The sequence below is a fragment of the Tachysurus fulvidraco genome, chromosome 16 (genome assembly GCF_022655615.1).
Source record: "Tachysurus fulvidraco isolate hzauxx_2018 chromosome 16, HZAU_PFXX_2.0, whole genome shotgun sequence".
NCBI lineage: Eukaryota > Metazoa > Chordata > Actinopteri > Siluriformes > Bagridae > Tachysurus > Tachysurus fulvidraco.
In genome coordinates, this window is record NC_062533.1 from 10770177 (window position 1) to 10790223 (window position 20047).

Consider the following 20047-nt stretch of genomic DNA (forward strand, 5'->3'; position numbering starts at 1 on the left):
CTTAGATGAAAACCTGTTAGTCTGCAAACGACTTGAGACTGGGGCAGAGGTTCACCTTCTAGTAGGACTGCCCTGGATTTTTTTTGTGTGCTTGTAATGTGACAAAATGTGTAAAAGTTCAGTGGGTATGAATACTTTTGCAAGGCACTGTACAGTTAGTCTGTGACCTGCCCACTGAAGATCGCTTACAAATTGAGCTAGAGCAAAAGCAGATAATTGAATTAAAATACCGTATCAAATATCAGACAGTAATGCTGACAATTCACATACTCATCTTCCTGTAGTAATGGCCAGTAAAAAAAAACACTTTATAACTTCATCTTCCATCAGTTCACATGGTAAACCTAGCAAACTGCTTAGTATCAACTCATCCTGTCCGAGTCAGGTGAAGAAAGCTGTAGTGTATTTAATGGTTATGATTTTGCCCACTTGCTTGGTTGGGTCTACATTATATACGTTAAGCCTTTGCCGTTTCTTTTATATGAGATGGACCCTGAAAATTCAGCTGGAATAATAAATACAATAATACATTTCTATATATTTTGATGAATGATTTCATCAATTAAGCTTCCATTTATGCCGTTAAGCACAGAACATTTAGTACATTAGGTCAAATTAAGCTGATGCCGATCTTCACTGCAACCCTACAGTATATCACAGTTAGAGCTCTCCTCTCATGTCACATCAGCCTTCCCCTAAGCTCTGTTAATGGCACCAAAGGAATTAAACATGGATTTTTAAATAAAATAAGATTAAAGATTTTTATTTTTCTGAATTTAAACTTAAAACACAACACATGTACATGTTTGCTTGGGAAGTAAGAAACAAAAAACAAAATAGGAACATATTACCACAAAGAAAAAAAATTATAATGCTTGTTATTGCAATTTTGAACAATTTCTTGTTTCGTTCACAAATGTGACTAAAGTTTTTATGAGAATGTACATTAATGTCTTTTAACATGGTCATGACACTGTACACTGAACTAGTTGATCTTTATACATATACACTTTCATCATTTTTTCTTGGGGAATTTACATTCCTTGTACAAACACATGAACCAAATAAGAAAAATCGTACTGACTTTCAGATCAGATCAGAATTATACATATAAAAATAAAGCTTATAAATCTGTGGTCCTATTAACATATGCAACATTTATACAGCAGCAGGTCCTCAACCAAACTGTCTTTCAGATTCACAGTCCTTTTGGCACAGTTTAGACTGTTCCATAGATAAACTTTTTTATGCACTCCGGACAGCAGAGGAAATGGTAGGAAGATCTGAAGGAAAAGAGAAGGACATAAATTCTCTTCAGATAAATTCTCTTCATAAATTCTGTGTTCTCAACTTCAGGTACAGTGTGACCGTGCGAGTGTAACCTGCTGGGAGTGTTGCTGTCTCTATCCGGCTCTCCTCCAGTGTAAGGAAACGGCTGTTTTTGAGCTGCTCGGACTGAGCGGATGGGTCGGACATACTCGTTTCACATGTCAGCACATGGACAGGACCTTTGGAGCCCTTCAGGTGGATCTTAATACAGTCCTGGTTCAATGAACGTGAAGAAACTGTAGTCAGCAGTACTAACATAACCAAATTCATTTCAGATAACTAAAATCTATCAAAATCTTACAAAATCTATTTGACTGTCCCAACACACAAACACACACTCTTTATACAGGCCCAATAAACACGGTCATGAATTGGCTTTAAATCATTCACTGTTTCTTGACTGCATCTCAATTAATCTTGTTCTTTTCTGTCTACACACACACATATATATATATATATTATACATATACATACATACACACACACATATATATATTATACATATACATACATACACACACACACACACACACACACACACACACACACACACACATTATACATATACATACACACACACACACACATATATATATATATATATATATATATATATATATATAAAAGAGCTGATATTTTTAGCTTTTGTTCAGATCATGCAAATCTACTACAAACAACATCTTTCAGAGTTCGTCACAGTGTAGAATCTTTAGTTCAAATCTAACGCAAGGTCCTAGCGCTTTACAGTAATAATCTATAATCAAATACCGCCTGTCAAAATGTCTGAGATGCTCCTGCACAGCACTAGGCATGTGATCATGATCTTTATCATTTTGTAGATAAACAGACTTTAATATGCTGTAACTTGCGATTGAGATAAACACAAATGTGAAACTATGAAGATTTTTTCCAATTCTCTTAAGATGTTACCTCAGTGGGTGTAGGGACCTCCAGCTTGGTTTCCTCAGGAGCTTTGATGGCTATTACGGTTTGATCCCTGAAGGCTCCGATCCGACAGATGTCATCATACGTCACATAAGCTAAGGTGAATCTACAGTTAAAGTCAATATGTGGGAAATAAGAGATACAAGTCTTTCCCAAATAGTTCTTTCATTTCTAACTTAATGTTGTTCTGAGACAAAAGGATTTGATCATTATACTGCAAGTAACTTAATTCCACAAACCAACAACATGCCCTGCAAATACTTAAGCTCGGAGTTTAAATAAAAAAATTTATATTTTATTGTTTTATTATATTTAATTCTCTGTTGTTTCAGTTGTAATGAAACATAACCCCCGTGGTTATGTATAAAAAAAACATGCTATTTAACAAAGAAAATATATAAATATTGATACGGTTAAACTTTCTGTAGGGAGAAGTTTTTTAACATTTAGTGAAAGAGTCTCCCATGTTGTTTACTCTGTAACAAGCTGAATTTTTTCCACCCTGCTGCTTAAGAGAACGTGAGGAAATGCCTGTTTATGGCTGTTTAAGTATAACTACACATGTGTCTTGTGGACCTTAAAACAACATTAAGTGTAATTACGAATGCCTTAAAATATGACTTGTTTAGAATCGGTTGCAAACTGCCATAACATAAGAGAAGGAAAACACTGTAATGTGCTGTTACAAACAATTATAAGACATTAAGTATATTTTCCATAGAACAGCATGCCCTGTCATTTCATGCCCTTAGTAGTGATTTATTCAGTACTAAGTGTTAATACCAACAGAGTCTTATGGATATTATTCTGTTGGACCTGCATTACTCAGTGTAATAATGATCTTAAAGGCTCCTGCTGCTCGGCAGGCATGTAAGGATATTTAGCATTTTCAGTGAGGTCTGTTAGAGCAAACAGCTGCTGGGCACAGTCTTTAATTAGCCAGTCCAGAGACTCCTCCATAGTCTTTAGGTTTAGCAGATCAGTCTTCATCTTGTTCTTCCACTGGCTTTTGAAACAGCTAATCGGTGATGGACCTCTGTGACAAAAAACAACAGTTTAAAATAAAGCCAAATGCGCACTTAGAGGAAGATGAAGGAGATGCATAAGTTTTGGACTACTGCATTGCTTTAGCTTCCTAACAGGAATCTCTGAGTCAGTTGCTTGTTTATTAGCAGCCGTGTTGCTGAAGATTAAAATACGGTAATGTGAGACTGAAAATGACATAAAATTGTGCAGCCTCTACTTACACCCACTGGATCTTGCTTTTTGACTTCTTTGTGATGAGCTTAATGCCATTGAGCACATTGGTGATGTCATATACCCGCCTCTTGTGAGTGCCTAGTTTTTCTGTGGCCTCATTGAGGTCGAGAATTCCTTCTGGAGCTGAGTGGAGCAGATCTATGAAGCGCTTAGTGAACCGTCCGAGCGTTACCTCTGAGCGAGAAGTAGGGCCTGAGACACAAAATAAACACTGAATACATGTTCGCCTAGATTATTTGTCTATTGAATAATTTTTTTTAAAACAACATAAGTGCTGAATTAGCAGTCAGGCAAAGACAGCATCATATCTGCGTCTGTTTGAAATCCTTTTTTAAATTTTTTTATTTAATGTTATGACAGATTGTTTACCTGTAACACTACAGTGAATAGTCAACACGATGCAATGTGATACATGCGTTTCTGCTATGGTGCTCTACACACTAACACTATTGGCAAAAGGTGCAGACACTTAAAGTGGTCAAGGTAATAGAAAAAGTGTCAATACCCTTTTTTGCAGGAACTCGTTTCTTTTCTGTGGAATTTTTAAGATTCTCTTCCCTGGACAAATAGAAATTTAGATTACAAAAAGAAATCAGAATGCACTCTCTAGATTTTATAAACGTTAGTTTTAATGTACAGCTTTGTGGTTCTCAAATCCCTGCACTGAGTAAGTCTGAAATACATCAAACCATAACTCACAGTCTTTCCAGCCACTGCCTCTCAGCTTCCTCATCTATGTGCACTGGTTCTTCCTCTGTATAATCAGAGTCTTCATATTCTTCCTCATCATCATCATCCTCATCATCGTCATCATCATCATCATCATCATCGTCGTCGTCGTCATCAATGTCCTGCTCAACTTCATCCTCATTATCATCTGCTGGAATTTCAGTCTACAGAAAAAAAAAGTTTTAAATTAAAGGTTACTTATAAGATTTAGGGCAATGCTTTTACACAGATCGGCACAATATTGACGTGATATAGAGTTTTCAGAGTGGGCTCTAGACAACTCAAGGGATGGTGAAACCTTACTAAATGGCTTTTTGCTAAGATTAATCTTGGAAAGAAATTGGAAAAGTGCTGTGATGATTAAAAATAGTTTCAATCCTATTCTGTGTTTGAAAGTTTTACAAAGAACCCCTGGCATCAACAAGTTCCATATTTAAGGAGTTCATAAAGGGGCCTGCTGCACTAAAACAAAAGGCGGTAAAGAGATTATCACACTTGACATAAGCTTCAGGCTTTTAATGAATTTTTAGAGTAATACTCATCATAGTGAGTATTACAGAGTTCATTTTAATCTCAATAGTCATACAGTCTGCAAGTAAAACAAGGTCACCGATTCTCATACATTTCTGATGCACATAAACACTGCACTTAAACTCTGCCTTTGTTTACAGAAACTTCTGATTAAATGCCATAAACCAAGAAGCATCTGGCATCCCGGTCATGAACATTTTTATTCTTTGCTTCTCCATTGTAAATATTCATTGTGTGATCAGGGTGCAGTGAGAGTCGACAAAATCAGTATGTGTGAAAGTAACTTGGCTTAATCCTGGAATGCGCCTGTCTTGAATATCTCAAACACTCGTTTTAGCTCAGGAAGTAGCGTATTAGCTGAATCAGGCATGTTGTGCACTGAACTCACAGGGAAGTGGAAGCCTAGTAGTTAAGGTGCTGAGTAGTTAAGATTATACATTATAAATGTACTCTCTACTATCTCTGCAACCCCCCACGCCCCTCTGCCCAACCTCTTCCCCCCCCCCACGCCCCTCTGCCCAACCTCTTCCCCAACATGCCCCTCTGCCCAACCTCTGACCCCCCGCCCCACCTGCACAACCTCTGACCCCCATTTGTCCCCACATGCCCCTCTGCACAAGCTCTGACCCCCCCCCTCTGATCCCCCCCTTTGCCTACCTGCCCCCACCCCACTGCACAACCTCTGACACACCCCCACCGGATCCTTTGATATTTGTTCTTACACTAGAGAGGATTCGCTGATATAAGAGATTAAAGTAAAACTCCTAACCAGCACTTGTCTGGTGTCTGAAAGCTCCTCTCTGGGCTCCACCGCTGAGGTCCATGCGCCTGAGCTCAGTATCGAGCCCTCCAGAGGGGGCATGATGGGAATGGCGTCCGGACTGATGCCGCTGGGAGTGATGTGCTCAGGCAGAAAGTGATCCTCACAGATCCTGTGCTCGGTGGAGAAGCGTCGTGACTCCCGCAGCGCTGCAAGCCAAACTCTAACACGGCCCTGATCTGTGGGGAGGCTAAAAAAGCGCTTCTGGGGCCTGTTGCGCATTTCACCCGCTTTCAGGTCGCTTTGGTTCTGACATCCCCGCACCACACACTTCACCATGTTAACACCGAAAAATAAACACCGCGCTTTTGCTACATGAGTTAATAATGTACGTGTTTGTTTACACACGTTGGGTTGAGAAACGCGCACTTGGACACGAGCGGAAGGGTTTGTTCGGCTTTATTCTTTAAACAAAATACTGCCACCTTGTGGACCGGAGAACACAGAGCCGCTGCTAGACATCTGATCTGATGTGACTTTAATAAGCTACAACTTTATTAGGAACATGTGTACACCTGCACATTCATACAGTCATCTAATCAAACAATCAATCACTCAGGCGGCAGCAAAATACCAAATATCATGTAGATACAGGACAAGAGCTTCAGTTAACGTTCACATGATACATCACTGAATTAGTTTCATGGAATGGAATTCACATGGAATTAATTTCACATGGAATAAATTCCCAATTCTATTATCAGGTGAATTATTCATTATGCAGGATGAATGAATTAATGAATAAATGAATGAATAAAGATCATTAATAGAAATCAAACACCAAGTGCACCGTAAATGCTGTCTGTATAATACTACAGAATATTGCAACTTTACAATGACTCAATAAATGATAAATTCCTGCAGAAGCAGTGAATGTATATTGGGCTACTAAATACACTGCTTGTATACCACCTTTATCACACTTGTATCACAACTAAAACCTATTTTTCTTTCTTGCATGTTTTCTTTTTCTGTAGAAAAGCAACTCAGATCATTGATCTCAAGGCAGTTGGTTCAAATCTGCAGAAATCAAATCTGTTATGTTTTACAGATGATGTATTTCCAGTCCTTAACTGTGCATTTTTCTTGAGGCTGATGGTTTAAACCAGTATGACATTTTATTTGTCTCTAATCAGCAAGCTGTTTTTTTGTTGTTGTTTATTTATTTATTTATTTCACCATTCTATACAAACTCTGTTTTGCATGAAAATCCCATATCAGCAATCTCTAAAGCACTCACACTACCCCTTCTGGCACCAACAAACTTGTTCACTTGTTCAAAGTCTGAACAAAAATTAACTGAATTCAATTCAGTTCAGTTCAAATTTATTTTTACAATTGACATTGTCTCAAAGCAGCTTTACAGAAAATAAACATAGAACAAAAGGTTATTATAAAGAATAATATAAAGATTAATAATACAAAATTCAAGATTAATATGAGATATATTTTTATATGAGATTATATATTTGACTGTGGGGAGGAAAAACTCCTTGAATGGTAAAGGAAGAAACCTTGAGAGGAACCAGACTCAAAGTGGAACCTCATCCTCATGTGGGTGACACTGGAGAGTGTGATTATAAATATACAGTGTGCTAAATGTCATATTGATGAGGAGATTGTTGTCCTCAAAGACCACATGGAGTTGGCGTCTCCTCTTTAGTATCGCAGAGTCTAACTGGAGCTGGAATTTCTAGATGCCTCAGGATCCTCTCATGGTTAGCCTCATCTCAATGGAGGTCCAAAATCTTCATGGCACAGAAGACAATGCTCAAGACAAAGAGCTGGTACAATTTCTGGATGGCTCTGGGATGGGTAGAAAGAGAGAAGCAGTGGAGAGGGAAGTGAAGCCTTGTATCTCATACTGTGTCTGTACAGGCTGATTAGGTTCTTGCGTTATTATCACATTTTCAAACCTGGATGGTGGGTGTTGTGTTTTAACACAACTGTTTTCTATCAGATATTACGTGTCGCAGTACATTCTGTGGACAGCAGGTGGCATTAATGAGCCTGAACAACAGCAGCAGCAGCAGCGGTGATGGAGATGGAGGAGGAGATGGAGGAGGAGGAGGAGGAGGAGGAGGAGGAGGAGGAGGAGGAGAAAAAGGAGGGGGGACAACGACTCGGAGCGCGTTTGTGTGCCGTCGCCGTCGCCGTCCGTAGCAAAAGAACAGCAGGCTGAATCCACTCTGAATCATGGCTACTGACACCATATCAGCCTGCACTGGATCCAACCTGCTGCAGCCGATAAGCGAGATCATCAACCTCCCTTTAGACCAGGTAACCGCCTTCACACGGCTTTTTCCTTTTGTGTTCTGCTGTTTAAGAGATGAGACATTCCACCGCAGGTTACAGCTCTGATCTCAAACCATAGCCGCGATTAACTGGAAAACATCCTGCTTCCAAATCCGTACAGCGTTTTTCATGTAGGATCGTTTGCACATGTTTACGTACCGGGTTTATTATCTGATGAGTCTCCAAACGGATCATTTCTCCACTCTGTCAATTTGCCTGGTGCAACGGACAGAGATATGCAGATACAACAGGCACTGCAAAGGAAATCGTGCCCAAAATATGCCTTGTTTTGCTCCAGAGGCTCCTGCAGGTCTACAATAGACGATGTAATGCTGTGCTCTATGTTCTCAAAATGTCAGCCTTGTTGCGTTTCATCACGCATCATCATCATCATCATCATCATCATCATCACAGGCCCTGAAGTTACCCAGGAGTGAAACGTGTCTGAAACCATTTCCACAATACTGCAGATGTGAAGTGACGAGACGATCACTGATCTATTTCTGAATGTTCAGTGATCGCTTGTTCCTTTGAATTCACTTTAATTAGTCTGAGAAATCATGTAAACCTTCTGGTCAGCTAGGGATGTTATGATTATTATGGGCGTAGTATTGAATCCTGGGCTCTGTGCAGACACATAGGACTCTGTGAGGGCCCCTTTCTCATCATCTATGCTAATTATCGCACCACCAACCCCAATAATAGTGTATCCTATAACTATACACACGCAGAACTGAAACAGATGTTTATTATGTATAAGTGTAGTATAATGTAGAATGCTGTTATTATGTTGGGATGGTTTTTGCCTCACACTTCCAGGTATGGGGGTTTCATTTCCTCCTTCATTCTCTGTGTGTGGTGTTTGTGTTTTCTCCCCATGCTTCAGGGTTTCCTCTAGGTACTCCTGTTTCCTTCCCCAGTCCAAAGACATGCATTGTAATCTCTCAGTTGTCTGTTGTGTGTGTGCAAGGGTTCCCTGCAATGTCTTAGCACCTTGTCCAGGGTGTCCCCTGCCTTGTGCCTCCAGGTTCCCCATGATGGGAAAAGCTAAGTTTTTTTTGCATCTGTATTAATACAGCATTAAGTATCGTATTAGTGTAGGAATTGTGTTATAATTAAATAGAAATAGAGCATCTCGGCAATATGTAATACACGCTATCTACTTGTCCTTCGTGAAGATTGAGATTTTATATTTTTATAATCCAGGCCCTTGTCCTATGTCCTTTCTGTCAAAAATGTTATATGTGTGTTGGATGCTTAAACAATCTGTAGCTTCTGAACTACAAACAGCATATTGTTTTCTATATTTGCTAGCAGAGTTGCCACTTGCTCTTTCTTTGGTGTTTACAGTGAGATAAGAATGTTTACTCTGTTATTTGACATACGTAAGAAAATGCAGACTACCATACAGCAAAGATCTATTTACACAAAACACACAACACTGCATTTGCGTATTAGGCCACCAGTTTGTTTGTGAGGAGTTGTGTTGAGTTCTCTCCATTGTCTGCTCTCTCTCTCATGACCAGTTTATGTTTGGAATTGCTCCAAGACAGCAAATCAAATCCTACAAACTGTGCATATGTCCTGCTTGTGGGTGATGTGTATACAGACGTGTGCAGGGGCTTGTCAGACAGGTGAGGAACAAACATTAGCTCAGGTGTGGTATGAAATGAGATAAAAATGTATGTCACTCTGGATGAGGGCATCTGCCAAATGCCATAAATGTAAATGTGTCCAGTCATCGTTTTTCTTCCAATCCACCACCTTGAGCCCCCAGTCCCCTGGGATATGCTTGAGGTTTCCCATGACCCTGTGTAGGATAAGTGCTACAGAAAATAGATTGATTTCTGGATGGACCAGTGGATAGATCACACAGATGGACATGTAACAAACAACTGGTATTGATACATGAGGTTTTTATTTATTTATTTATTTTTACAATCGCCAGTTATACACAATAATAGATTGCAAAGACACTGCAGTCTATTATTGTGTATAACTGATGATTGTAAAAAAAAAATTTTTTATACTGCATTTACTGAGTTTCTGGTGAAGTGTAGCTGTCTTATGAAAGCTGTCCATATGTTTTTTTAATGATGCGAGGAAATGATCCAATGGAGGTGTCCTTAAATAAGTTTCTGTCTTGTGGAAGAGCCACACTGAAGTTACCAGACACGTCGTAATGTGATCAGCAGGTCTTCATCTTACATTTGTCTCTGGTTCTTTTTCACACTCGTACTCAGAGTTGTGTCTTGGTGAGAACATGTCAGTGATGCCTTTTTTGCTTTTTCACACTTGTTGGGGTCTGGGTCAACCTTGCTGCATCTCTTAGTACTGTTTTTTTATTTTTAGGCTTAAAGTTAGAAGAGCGGTGGATGTACGCCTATCTGGTCACAAGTTCTCTAGCAATCTGATTGGTTGTTTGTTTTATACAGTCTTCCATGCATCAGTCTCCAAAAAGGAAACTTTTTATAATGCTGCAAGTTTATCTTCCCTCAATGAGCAAGATATAACCAGACTGAAAAATTCACATCATGAAGTTTTTTTTAATTGTTATTACGTGTGTTTATTTTGAATGTTTTGTGGTGAGTGAATGTGGTTGACAATTTTGCGGTGTCTGTCATGGACCTCTTCCTGTGAAAGGGGGTGGTTATTGGCCATGTTTACTGGAGAAAAGCATCAGACTGGGTATTAAAATCTCTAGTGAATGCTATGACTTAAACTTGTCGTGTGGGTGGAGGGAATTAAACCCTCTCACAACTGACAGCGGTTACTTTTAGAGAACTCTTTTAGCGATTTCCGTCCTACATCTCACTTCATTTCCGGTCTCACCTTTATTATATATTTCTATATGAGTATGTAAAAGCTTCCTGACTAAAAAAAAACATGATCAGACATGAGAGGTAGCAAAATTCTATGCAGTTAAACCCTTTTATGCTTTCAACAAGGGGATTAATAGTAGCCTACAGTTTCATCTTACTGGAGACGGATCTAAAATATTATATGTGTATAGTGAATGGTGTGTGTCTGTATAGAGTGTGTGTATGGAGTAGGTATAATGTAGAGCTCAAATTCTAAGCAGGAATTGATGTAGTTGATGGAAGTTATGTATAATTGGGGTATGTTCACATTAGCACTAGGTTATTGGATAGAATAACATTTACAGGAAGTTGAGTGAAGGCTCCTAATTCTTTAAGACGATGGCATAAGAAGACATAAATTGAGAATTAATATAGCTTAAACAAATGTTTACTGTGTTTATATCATATTTATCTGGTTCTTTAGTACGTACAAGTTCCACCTTGCTGCAGGAACCGTGACCGTTAACTAGAATAAAAAAAGTGATGCAAACTGTACAACATTTTAACACCTTACCACAGTAAAGATGGTAAAATGAGCATTAAAGCTGCTCTGGTTTGATTGTGCTTTGAAGAATAAATCTGATTTTTGAACTAGACTGTTTGTATAAAACAAAGTTTTACATTTTAATCCCTTTTCGGAGAGCATCATGCTGCTTAAAAGCAGATATAAAATACAATTCTATAATTTTATGGACTCATCTGTAGACACAAAAGCATCATAAAAACATTATACTGTCAGATGAGCTGCATGGCCTCTGATTTAAAACTAGCTTCAGTAAATATTGCCAGGTCAGATCATTTGCCAGGTCAGATCTCTGAAATGTGTGACACTTTGTAGTCAGTACTAATGACACGGTGATTATTTAGGGTCACTAATCAATATCCAACAGCATCACAGTTTTCCCAATAAATATTCAAATTCTATTGTGCTCATTTTCTTGGAGACATTACCTCAATGACCTGCTGTACAACAAGGGCATATGGTTGCACATATGGTTCTGCCTCGGGCCAGGACACTAGGTGAACATGCTAATAAGCTGATCATTGTCCATAATTTATTATCATACATATGGCCCTGATTATCACTGTGCAGGTCTGCTCCCACTTGGCTTGCATCACTATAATGATAAGCTGACACAGTTAATTATGAAGACTGAGTTTGGATGTAAAACTTGTAGCTGTCTCTTGTGGGAGGAAACCAGTCTTCTGATAAATACTCCAGAGAGAACAAGGTTCCTATAGGAGTTATGATTGAATCAGGGCAGGAGGCACTAAAGATCTATTGGGATTCAGTTTTTGTACTCTTTAAACCAGGCTTCCTTGGAAATATGTTATATTTATGAACATTTCTGTTGACTGGGATTGACAATAAATCAGACATGTCTAAGTCTGTCTGCTAAGACTTTATAAAGTGAAACGATTCATGTTTATAGGCCTATATCTCACTTTTATGGGTTTTATTTATTTATTTTTTAAATCTTTCATTTGCTACTGGTCTCTTGCAGGTTGACTTCCCTGTCCTTTGTCTAATGCTGCATTTGACTAAACTCAAACTAAATGAAATCAGGAAGTTTTTATCGGCACATAAAGAAATGGGGGGAAACACTCCATGGAAGCTTGCGTATTTGTGCATGTAATCAACTAGCTAGCCAGCTTTAGAATGCACACATCTGATACATACATGAATATATATAATCAGTCACTCCAGGATTTTGCAATAGCAGAAATTAACACAAAGTCAAGCAAACGGCATGAGATTCTGAGGAGGTTGCAAAGACCACAAGTGACATCATTACAACATGTTCAGCCAAAGCGGCTATCATAGAAAAGAACTACATATTCACCAGTCTTCACTGGGAGAAGTTTAAAAGACGAATCCTGGGCTTATAATTTTAACAATTCAACTAGTTTGTGTAAAAAAAAAATCCACAAGCTGCATCTCAAATAAAAACAAACAAACATCTGCAGCAAAATTGAGCATGAATGATGGATGGATGGATGGATGGATTTTGGACACTGACAATCTTTTAAAAAAAAAAGGTCACTAGCGTAACAAAGCCAGGCTGTAGTTAGTGATGGAAAGTACCAGACTCTGCTGATCTCTAGATGTATGGCTTGATACTAAACCAAACACCTCAAATCCATCACATTCCTTGTAGCGGACTTGTAGCCAGATAGCATCCAGTTGACATGTTACCACGTTAACACTGAGCCTTTTATTTTTTTTTTTTGGAGGGGGAAATTCTCTTAACTTTCTGTAGCTTTACGAATTAATTGGCTTCTGGGCTCATTTTGGGTAAAAGCATCTTGCCAATTGTATAAATGTACATATGACTGATTTGTGTTAATTTACAATAACCATACTCCGGGCTTGCCAGTAACAGAATGCTTTCCTTCACATGTGCTTTTGTTGTCGTTCCTTTCTCGGATCGATGCATGTCCATGCTTGTCTAGCTGACTGTAGTTGGCTGAGGGTTGAGTGCAGAGAGTACTGGGGATGGTTGTTCTCCTAAGACATTAATAATTGACTATATTCTATATTGATATAGAAAGCACTTAGAGCTTAAGAGGTATTTAATCACAGGGTAATTATTTGGTAACTTATTTTCAGTGCAGAGGTCAAGAGCAGATGTCATGCTCAGGAATGGAGCCTTTAAACTAACAGTGTGTGAATATTTTGCTCTGTTTATGTTTGATAGTAATATACATCTTGAATGATCCATCGCTGCTAAGAACGTTGTGTTTAATGCGGATACGCGCATGTCGGAGAGGTAGTTGGGCGCATTCAGCTACATTACATTTGTCGTGTAAGCCTTGTGTTAGGATTAGGGTTGTCCTGATGCGTCCTGGGCAACATTTTAAGGACTGACCAATCACCAGTTTCATGCAGAATCAAGCTTCGAAAGGCTCAGCTACACTGTTTGTCTGATACACATGAGGGTTTTATATTTGGGGTTTTGTAGGCAGCTAAAGCGCGCACATTTGTACATTCATCTCCTCATATGTGGGTTTATAATGCGGCTAATGAGACAAATTTAGTATCTTGATAAAAACAAGTGTTTTGAGAAAATCACCTGTTTTTACTTCATTAATACTTTATGAACACAAATACTTTCATTAATGCATTAAATTCTGCATGGCACTAGGGTACTTCTGATTATCCCATTTACAACAATGGTCTTGATGTGTGATTTATAACCATGTGACAGGTTTGGAAGAGGGCATATTTTTAGTATGGCTGTGGTTTTGTTTTTTTTTGGCATCAGATGTCATTGTTATAAGAAACTCTATGATACTGTTGCATGGCTAAAGGAAGTTATAATAAAGCCATCGAGTGCAATAATTGTGCTCTACCTACAGACGTCTGGAATGCAAGTCCTTGTACACTGTGAGTGAGTTTATTAGCTCTGTATGAGAGCTATAGAGAGTTATACAGTATGTGAGCGTGTATACAGTATGTGCTGTAAGAGAAATGTCTGAACATCAGCTTCTCACTGTGCAGTGACTAAAATAGTGTCTGCTACTTTGTTTTTACTTCCTTTTTTTCGTCTTTTTGGTTGAGCATTCACACACATGTACACACACACACACACACACACACACACACACACACACACACACACACACACACACAGGATTTCATTCTGCATCTGAACAGTACAGAGTGTCCTAGCAACAAGGCTCTCTAGGATTTCCTCTGTTAGTGTTCAGAGAGACCATCAGATGCTTGTTGATGAGGAGCTGCAGGACAAAAATATCTGTCCTATATATTTCTCATTTTAACCTGCAAGATTTGTGAGCATTTTTTTTTTACTTTACAATTGTAGTATTTTCTTTTACGATCGTAAGAAGAATATTTATAGTTCTACATTAAAGACTTTCCCTGCATTTTTATGCTGTTCTGTTTAATTACTGAATTAGCTTGTTCAAGTCATATGTTACGATAAAGTTATCAGCACGCCCTAGGACTTAGCCCAACTGCCCCACATCCTTTGCCCCATTAGTCAGCTACTGCTTCAAGCCGTTCAGGCAGAAAATGTAAGTGATGTATGTGCAGCCTGATCAGTCAGCACCTTCACATGCACATGCTGTATGTCTTGTCCAGTCTAAAGAGCTTTGAGAACACTTCTCAGGTTTCACCTCTCCGTTTCTGGAGATGAGAATCACTAGAGCGAAGCATGACCCAGAATGAAACAAGAGGCATTGAGAGCCATGAATTACAGAGCACTGTTCCTGCAGGTGAAGGTGAGCGAGCTCGTAACAGGTGTGGCGACACTCTAGCTCTTCTCGCTGAGCCGTCATGAGAAATTAATAACGCATGGATAGCTTTTCAGGGCTATACATCACAAGGAATCTGTATTGTTTTTCCTAGCCATATTCTACGATATTTGAAAAGACAGTTTTATTGTGTTACAAATAGATATACACTAAGTGGGGGAATTAATCTAGTGTGGTTACATATGTTCCTTCTCAAGTAACAAAAATACTAATCTAATGTTTGTTCAGAGCTTGAAAATAGAGAAAAACAATTTTCTGTGATCAGTTTTTGTATATGATATATAAATATCCTCTAATAATGTTTCAGATCTCTATTATTCTCTAAACGCAGCTTCTGCATCCGCATCATCATCATCATCATCATCATCATCATGTTCTTTCTTAAATCAATAGGTAGTGCAAGTGATGGCAAATTTATTTCCCCCAACCTATTGGTTTATATTTTAGCTTGTTGTTTACTTGCAGGGAAAAAACTTCTCTGTGAGAGGAACCTGAATATGCAAATTCATTGCACATAGGGTAGAGGTGTGAACGAATCTCTAAACCCTGAGCTAGGTAACCCCTAAGGCAGATGTTCTAACCACAAAGCCACCATATCCCAACAAATCTACATTTATTTAAAATGATTTATCCTGCTGCTCATCTTGCCTGTATGAAAGAAGAAGAAAAATAGGCTTGTTTTGATGACTGTTTGTTTGGATCCTGGTCCCAGTGCACCTGTCCAAGGTCTGATTAAAGGTAGGCAGGTTATAAATATGTTGGCACTTCCCTGAACTCCTGACCTCAACACTTAATTATGTTGGCTTTGTAGAAGCCAACATTCTGATTTCCATTATAAGCTTATTATTATTATTATTATTATTATTATTATTATTATTATTATTATTATTAGACAAAAATTTATTTAAAAAATGCGGCCTAGGGCGTTCGAGCCACATGCACCAAATTCGGATATGTCGTAGACCCTGGTCTGAAGTTTGTTGCTTCTATTTTTCTAAGCGATTGGAATTTCGCCATTCCCGGTTCGGAAGCTCAAAGCGGCCTTTTTTCCCATAGACTTCCATTATAAACTTTTGAGGTTTATAACTCGACAAGTTTTCGAGCGATTTACACCGAACTCGAACACCCTAGCGGTCCAGTAGCTTTCACAATCTTTCTGTCCACTCACCCAGCCTTCGCGAATACTTGCACCGTCAAAGCCAACATCAAAGTTTGTCGCGACGATTTTTACAAATCTAGTTGATTCATTACATCCTTTTGGCCACAGATTTTTTTAACTGATTAGGGCAGGCAAAAGGTTTAAACGGAAGTTTTCTCCTGAAAGATCAGTGATCGGCTCACGCAGCCCACAGAGAGAGATGTTCGGAGCCTGTTATTACAAAACGTATGCTTATGAGGTCATATATTCCACATATGTATTCTAGCTCATACATTCACTAAACATTTTTTGTTATTTTTTTTACATTTTTTTTTATTTTTAGAAACACCTGTTGGACAACGATTAGCAAATAAGCTACTCCTGTGGCAGCAGAATAAGGAATAACATCATGCAGTTACAGGTCAAGATACAGGCTTCAGTTACTGTTCACCTCAAACATAAAAATGGTGATTATAATGCCTCAGTGACTAACACTATATAGCTAGTTCATGTTTTTACTCATGAGTATTCCTTGAGCTTTACTAGCTAGAATAGGTAGCTCTAATGTTTAGCTAGCTAATGTTGTTGAGCTTGAGTTTTTACATGGATTTTGGATAAAAAAAGTGAATCAAAAGCAATACTGATATAAGAACACCATGATTTCAACTATAAGAACATTGTGATTTACTTTGCTTAGAACTGAGACAGATGTTTAACCTTCTTTGGTTTACATGACATTAATGTAGATTGCAGCATTACTGCAGCTGCTATAGACATTAATATTCACAAGGCTATGAATACAAACATTTTCATAAAGAATATTAATAGATAAATGTTTTCTCTCTGTAGTCTACTGTACAGTACATGTAAGTGTGGTTTATGTTGAATGGAATAGAACCTTTGATATGCAGCAGTAATTATTCTCTAGCTTGGATCTCCTGCTGGAAAACCTCTCTGTGTGTTTATCCTCCAGGGTTTGCTTTCTGGGGTTTTTCATTTTCAATTCAATTTTTGCATTTTTTCCTCTGATATGAATTAGTTATTGCCCAAAAAAGCTTGTAACCTCAATTGTATCTGAGATCTATTAAGTTGTTTTAATCTCTGTCACAAACTATGACGTGATTTATTTGACTGTTCATTCTCATTGTTATATTGAATCCAGCGGCACCAAGTTTTTTCTTGATGTTCCTCAGCATGTTGTTGGATCAACGGGTTGTTATACATCACGATCCCTAGGCGTCAGCATGAAGGCACATTAACGTAGATGTTGCTACCACAGATAAGTTGATTTTTATTCAGAGGTACAAAAAATGCACAGTATTATGGAAAAGAAATCACATTAAGTATCAGTTGTTTTGGAGCAAATTCTCAAGGACAACCAGAATGTGTGTGTGCTCTGAGTTACTTTTTTTCTTTTATGCTGGTGTGTGTGTTTGTGTGTGTGTGTGTGTGTGTGTGTGTGTGTGTGTGTGTGTGTATGTATGTATGTATATGACAAATCTCCTTTAATATGTTCTTTTGAAGGAGGAAACGGATATGCAGAGAAAAACAACAACAAAATAATAATACAAAAAGATTGTTAGATCTGCTAAATTCCTCATTTTCATGTGTAGATGGATCATATAAACATGTGGGAATTACAAAAAAAAACAACAAAAAAATAAAAAAAAAAGAACGCTTAATGCTTTAATGGGTCCAGTAGCTTGCAGTGCAAAACACTAAATGCTTTTAGTATAATGAATGAAGTCATGCTGTTCATGAAGTTCATTATGTGTGGCCTGGTTTCAGTCCAAACTTTCTTGTTTAAACATGTATTTGTCCCAATAGCACAGCTTTAAATCCATAAGATTAACAGCAGGAAACCTAAAATGCGCCACTACGTCCTGCACATGAAAATATAGAAATCATTATTTTTATGTCTTTGGTTAAATTTTTTTTTTAAAGTTGAATTACATTTGATTGAAATTTAATGTTGGTGTATGAAATCAAAAATTGACTTTTTATTAAAAAGTGATTTAGCCACACAATGCATTTCAGATTCAGAACTACAAATTCAAATTCGAGAAGTCAGGAGAATAAATTTGACTGTGGTGTCTGGGTTCTAGCGAAAGCATTACGCTCTCTCCGCTGTCAATCAGTGTGTATGTGGTAGAGAGTAGTTAGCTCTTTCCACCAAGTGTGTTACTCTTCCCTCTTATGCAGTGTAAACAGTATTTTTAATTAAGCTGGTTTCACATATCTGTAGCGTTTGGGTGATAGGGGAGAGTTAGCTAGTAGCTGGGAATTAGCAGATGGAAAAAGAAACTGAATAAAATAAGTTTTTTATTTCTTATGTTCCGTGAAGCTGCTTTGAGACAATATCCATTGTTCAAAGCACTATATAAATAAATTTGTATTGGATTATTTATTTGCATAGCATTTTTTTTTACAAAGGACATTTTCACAAAGCAATGGTAAAAAAAATATACGTTGATGAACAAGTCAAAGGTGAATATGGCAAGGAAAATCTCCCTAAAATACGTGAGGAAAAACCAGACTCCCATCCTCATCTGGGTAACACCGGATAGTGTGATTTATAAATAATTTCCTTTCTATTGTGTAACTGTGTACTATATGTCAAAAAGTGCTATTGTGTAACCAGGAAATTCATTCTAGTTTTAAAATGAAGAATATCTGAACACTTTGTTCAACATTATTTCATCCAAGCAGCTCTAAGAGTTTGATAGTGTAAAGTGACAGTTGTGTACACAGCATATAGCCAGTCACTAGTTATTAGATAAATTGGTTCGAAACATTACATTAGCTTAAACAACAGTCACTGAGTTATCTTTCCTATTTCCCATATTGCTGGAAGTTTGGAAAATTGAAGTTTGTTCCACAAAAGATGATTACAGTTTTCTACACTGCATTATTTTAAAACTGAATTTGCAACCTTACATGCTAGTTTGCTAACCTGCTAAACTTACATGCTAATTTTATACAATAAATAATGTTACAGTTTAAATCTGGTGATGATTCATGATGAAGTGTGGTCTTAAAAATAAGATGGTACAACAAATGTGGATGGAAGGGTGAAATGCTAGCTCAAGCAGCTAAATCTCTCCTTAAACAAAATAGGCTTTTTGTTCCTCGCCTCATTGCTAGGCACCTTAAGGGGCTGCTAGGAATGTCCCATAATCCCCTTGGCCTGGTCTTTGGGCCCATATGGGGGTCTGTGACAGATGTAGTGGGTGTCGCAGACCAGGCGGTTGTGTTGCTGTGGGTTTGTGAAGTGCAGCTGTACAGGAGCAGATTGTAGAGAAGCAGCTGAACAAATAGTGGAGGTCTTCCTTCTATTCAAATTGTTTTTTATGTCAACGTGGCACTTTTTTGCATGCTTTCACAAGATTTTTGTTTTTCTTCTTTTAAACGAGGTGCATAACTTAAATATTGCTGCTGCTATTGGGAACATCGTCTTTACATATTCAGATTTGTTTTGGATTTAGTTAGGAAGGCACTGGACAATTTATATATCCATTAATATTTTCACATAAATAAAATCTCCTTTGTTTCTCTATTAAAAAAAATCTAAATCTGAATTCTGATTTTGTTTCCACGTAAAATAATTCTGTACGTCCATCTATAAAATATCCCATGTAATATAGAAACAGCCCAACATTTTATATTGTTTTATTTCACATAATGAACTTGGCTTTAATTTCAAGGCAATCATTTCATTGCCTTGATATTAGTGTTTATTTGTTTGAGGTTTGCCTGTTTAAGAAGGGATGCATCAGTGATATCATTTTCATGATTGTCACTGCATTGTAAAATTGTTCAGTCGAGCCTCGTGTTAATCCTGCATTTTTATTAAGAATAACA

At 37.8% G+C, this 20047-nt stretch overlaps 2 protein-coding genes across 3 annotated transcripts in view; one reads left to right on the forward strand and one right to left on the reverse strand.

The window, feature by feature from the left end:
* Positions 1–759: 759 nt before the first annotated feature.
* Positions 760–6061, reverse strand: e2f6 (E2F transcription factor 6). 2 transcript variants are annotated; one of them, XM_027166259.2, is made up of 8 exons: positions 5564–6060; positions 4234–4427; positions 4040–4092; positions 3522–3726; positions 3155–3310; positions 2260–2374; positions 1383–1542; positions 760–1283 (listed from the first exon to the last, which is right to left on the reverse strand). In XM_027166259.2, exons 1-8 carry the CDS (start codon positions 5891–5893, stop codon positions 1246–1248), a joined length of 1251 nt encoding a protein of 416 aa, XP_027022060.2. In that variant the 5' UTR covers positions 5894–6060; the 3' UTR covers positions 760–1245. The 2 variants fall into 2 exon arrangements, with proteins under 2 accessions (XP_027022060.2, XP_047657669.1); XM_047801713.1 differs by lacking the exon at positions 760–1283 and having other exon boundaries at positions 1299–1542; positions 5564–6061.
* A 1647-nt stretch (positions 6062–7708) lies between these two features.
* The window catches only part of mboat2b (membrane bound O-acyltransferase domain containing 2b), a 31861-nt gene continuing 19522 nt past the window's right edge, over positions 7709–20047 (forward strand). Inside the window, exon 1 of the mRNA XM_027166363.2 lies at positions 7709–7894. Within this exon, the coding sequence (XP_027022164.1) occupies positions 7811–7894 (84 nt within the window). The 5' untranslated portion in view covers positions 7709–7810. The remainder of the gene's footprint in view (positions 7895–20047) is intronic.

Coding starts and splice junctions, on each gene's coding strand:
- e2f6 (XM_047801713.1), bottom strand. CDS start 5,893: ATGGTGAAGTGTGTGGTGCGGGGATGTCAGAACCAAAGCGACCTGAAA. Junction 4,093..4,233: donor AGGCAGTGGCTGGAAAGACT/GTGAGTTATGGT, acceptor CTATTTGTCCAG/GGAAGAGAATCTTAAAAATT. Junction 3,311..3,521: donor AAAAGCAAGATCCAGTGGGT/GTAAGTAGAGGC, acceptor TTTTTGTCACAG/AGGTCCATCACCGATTAGCT.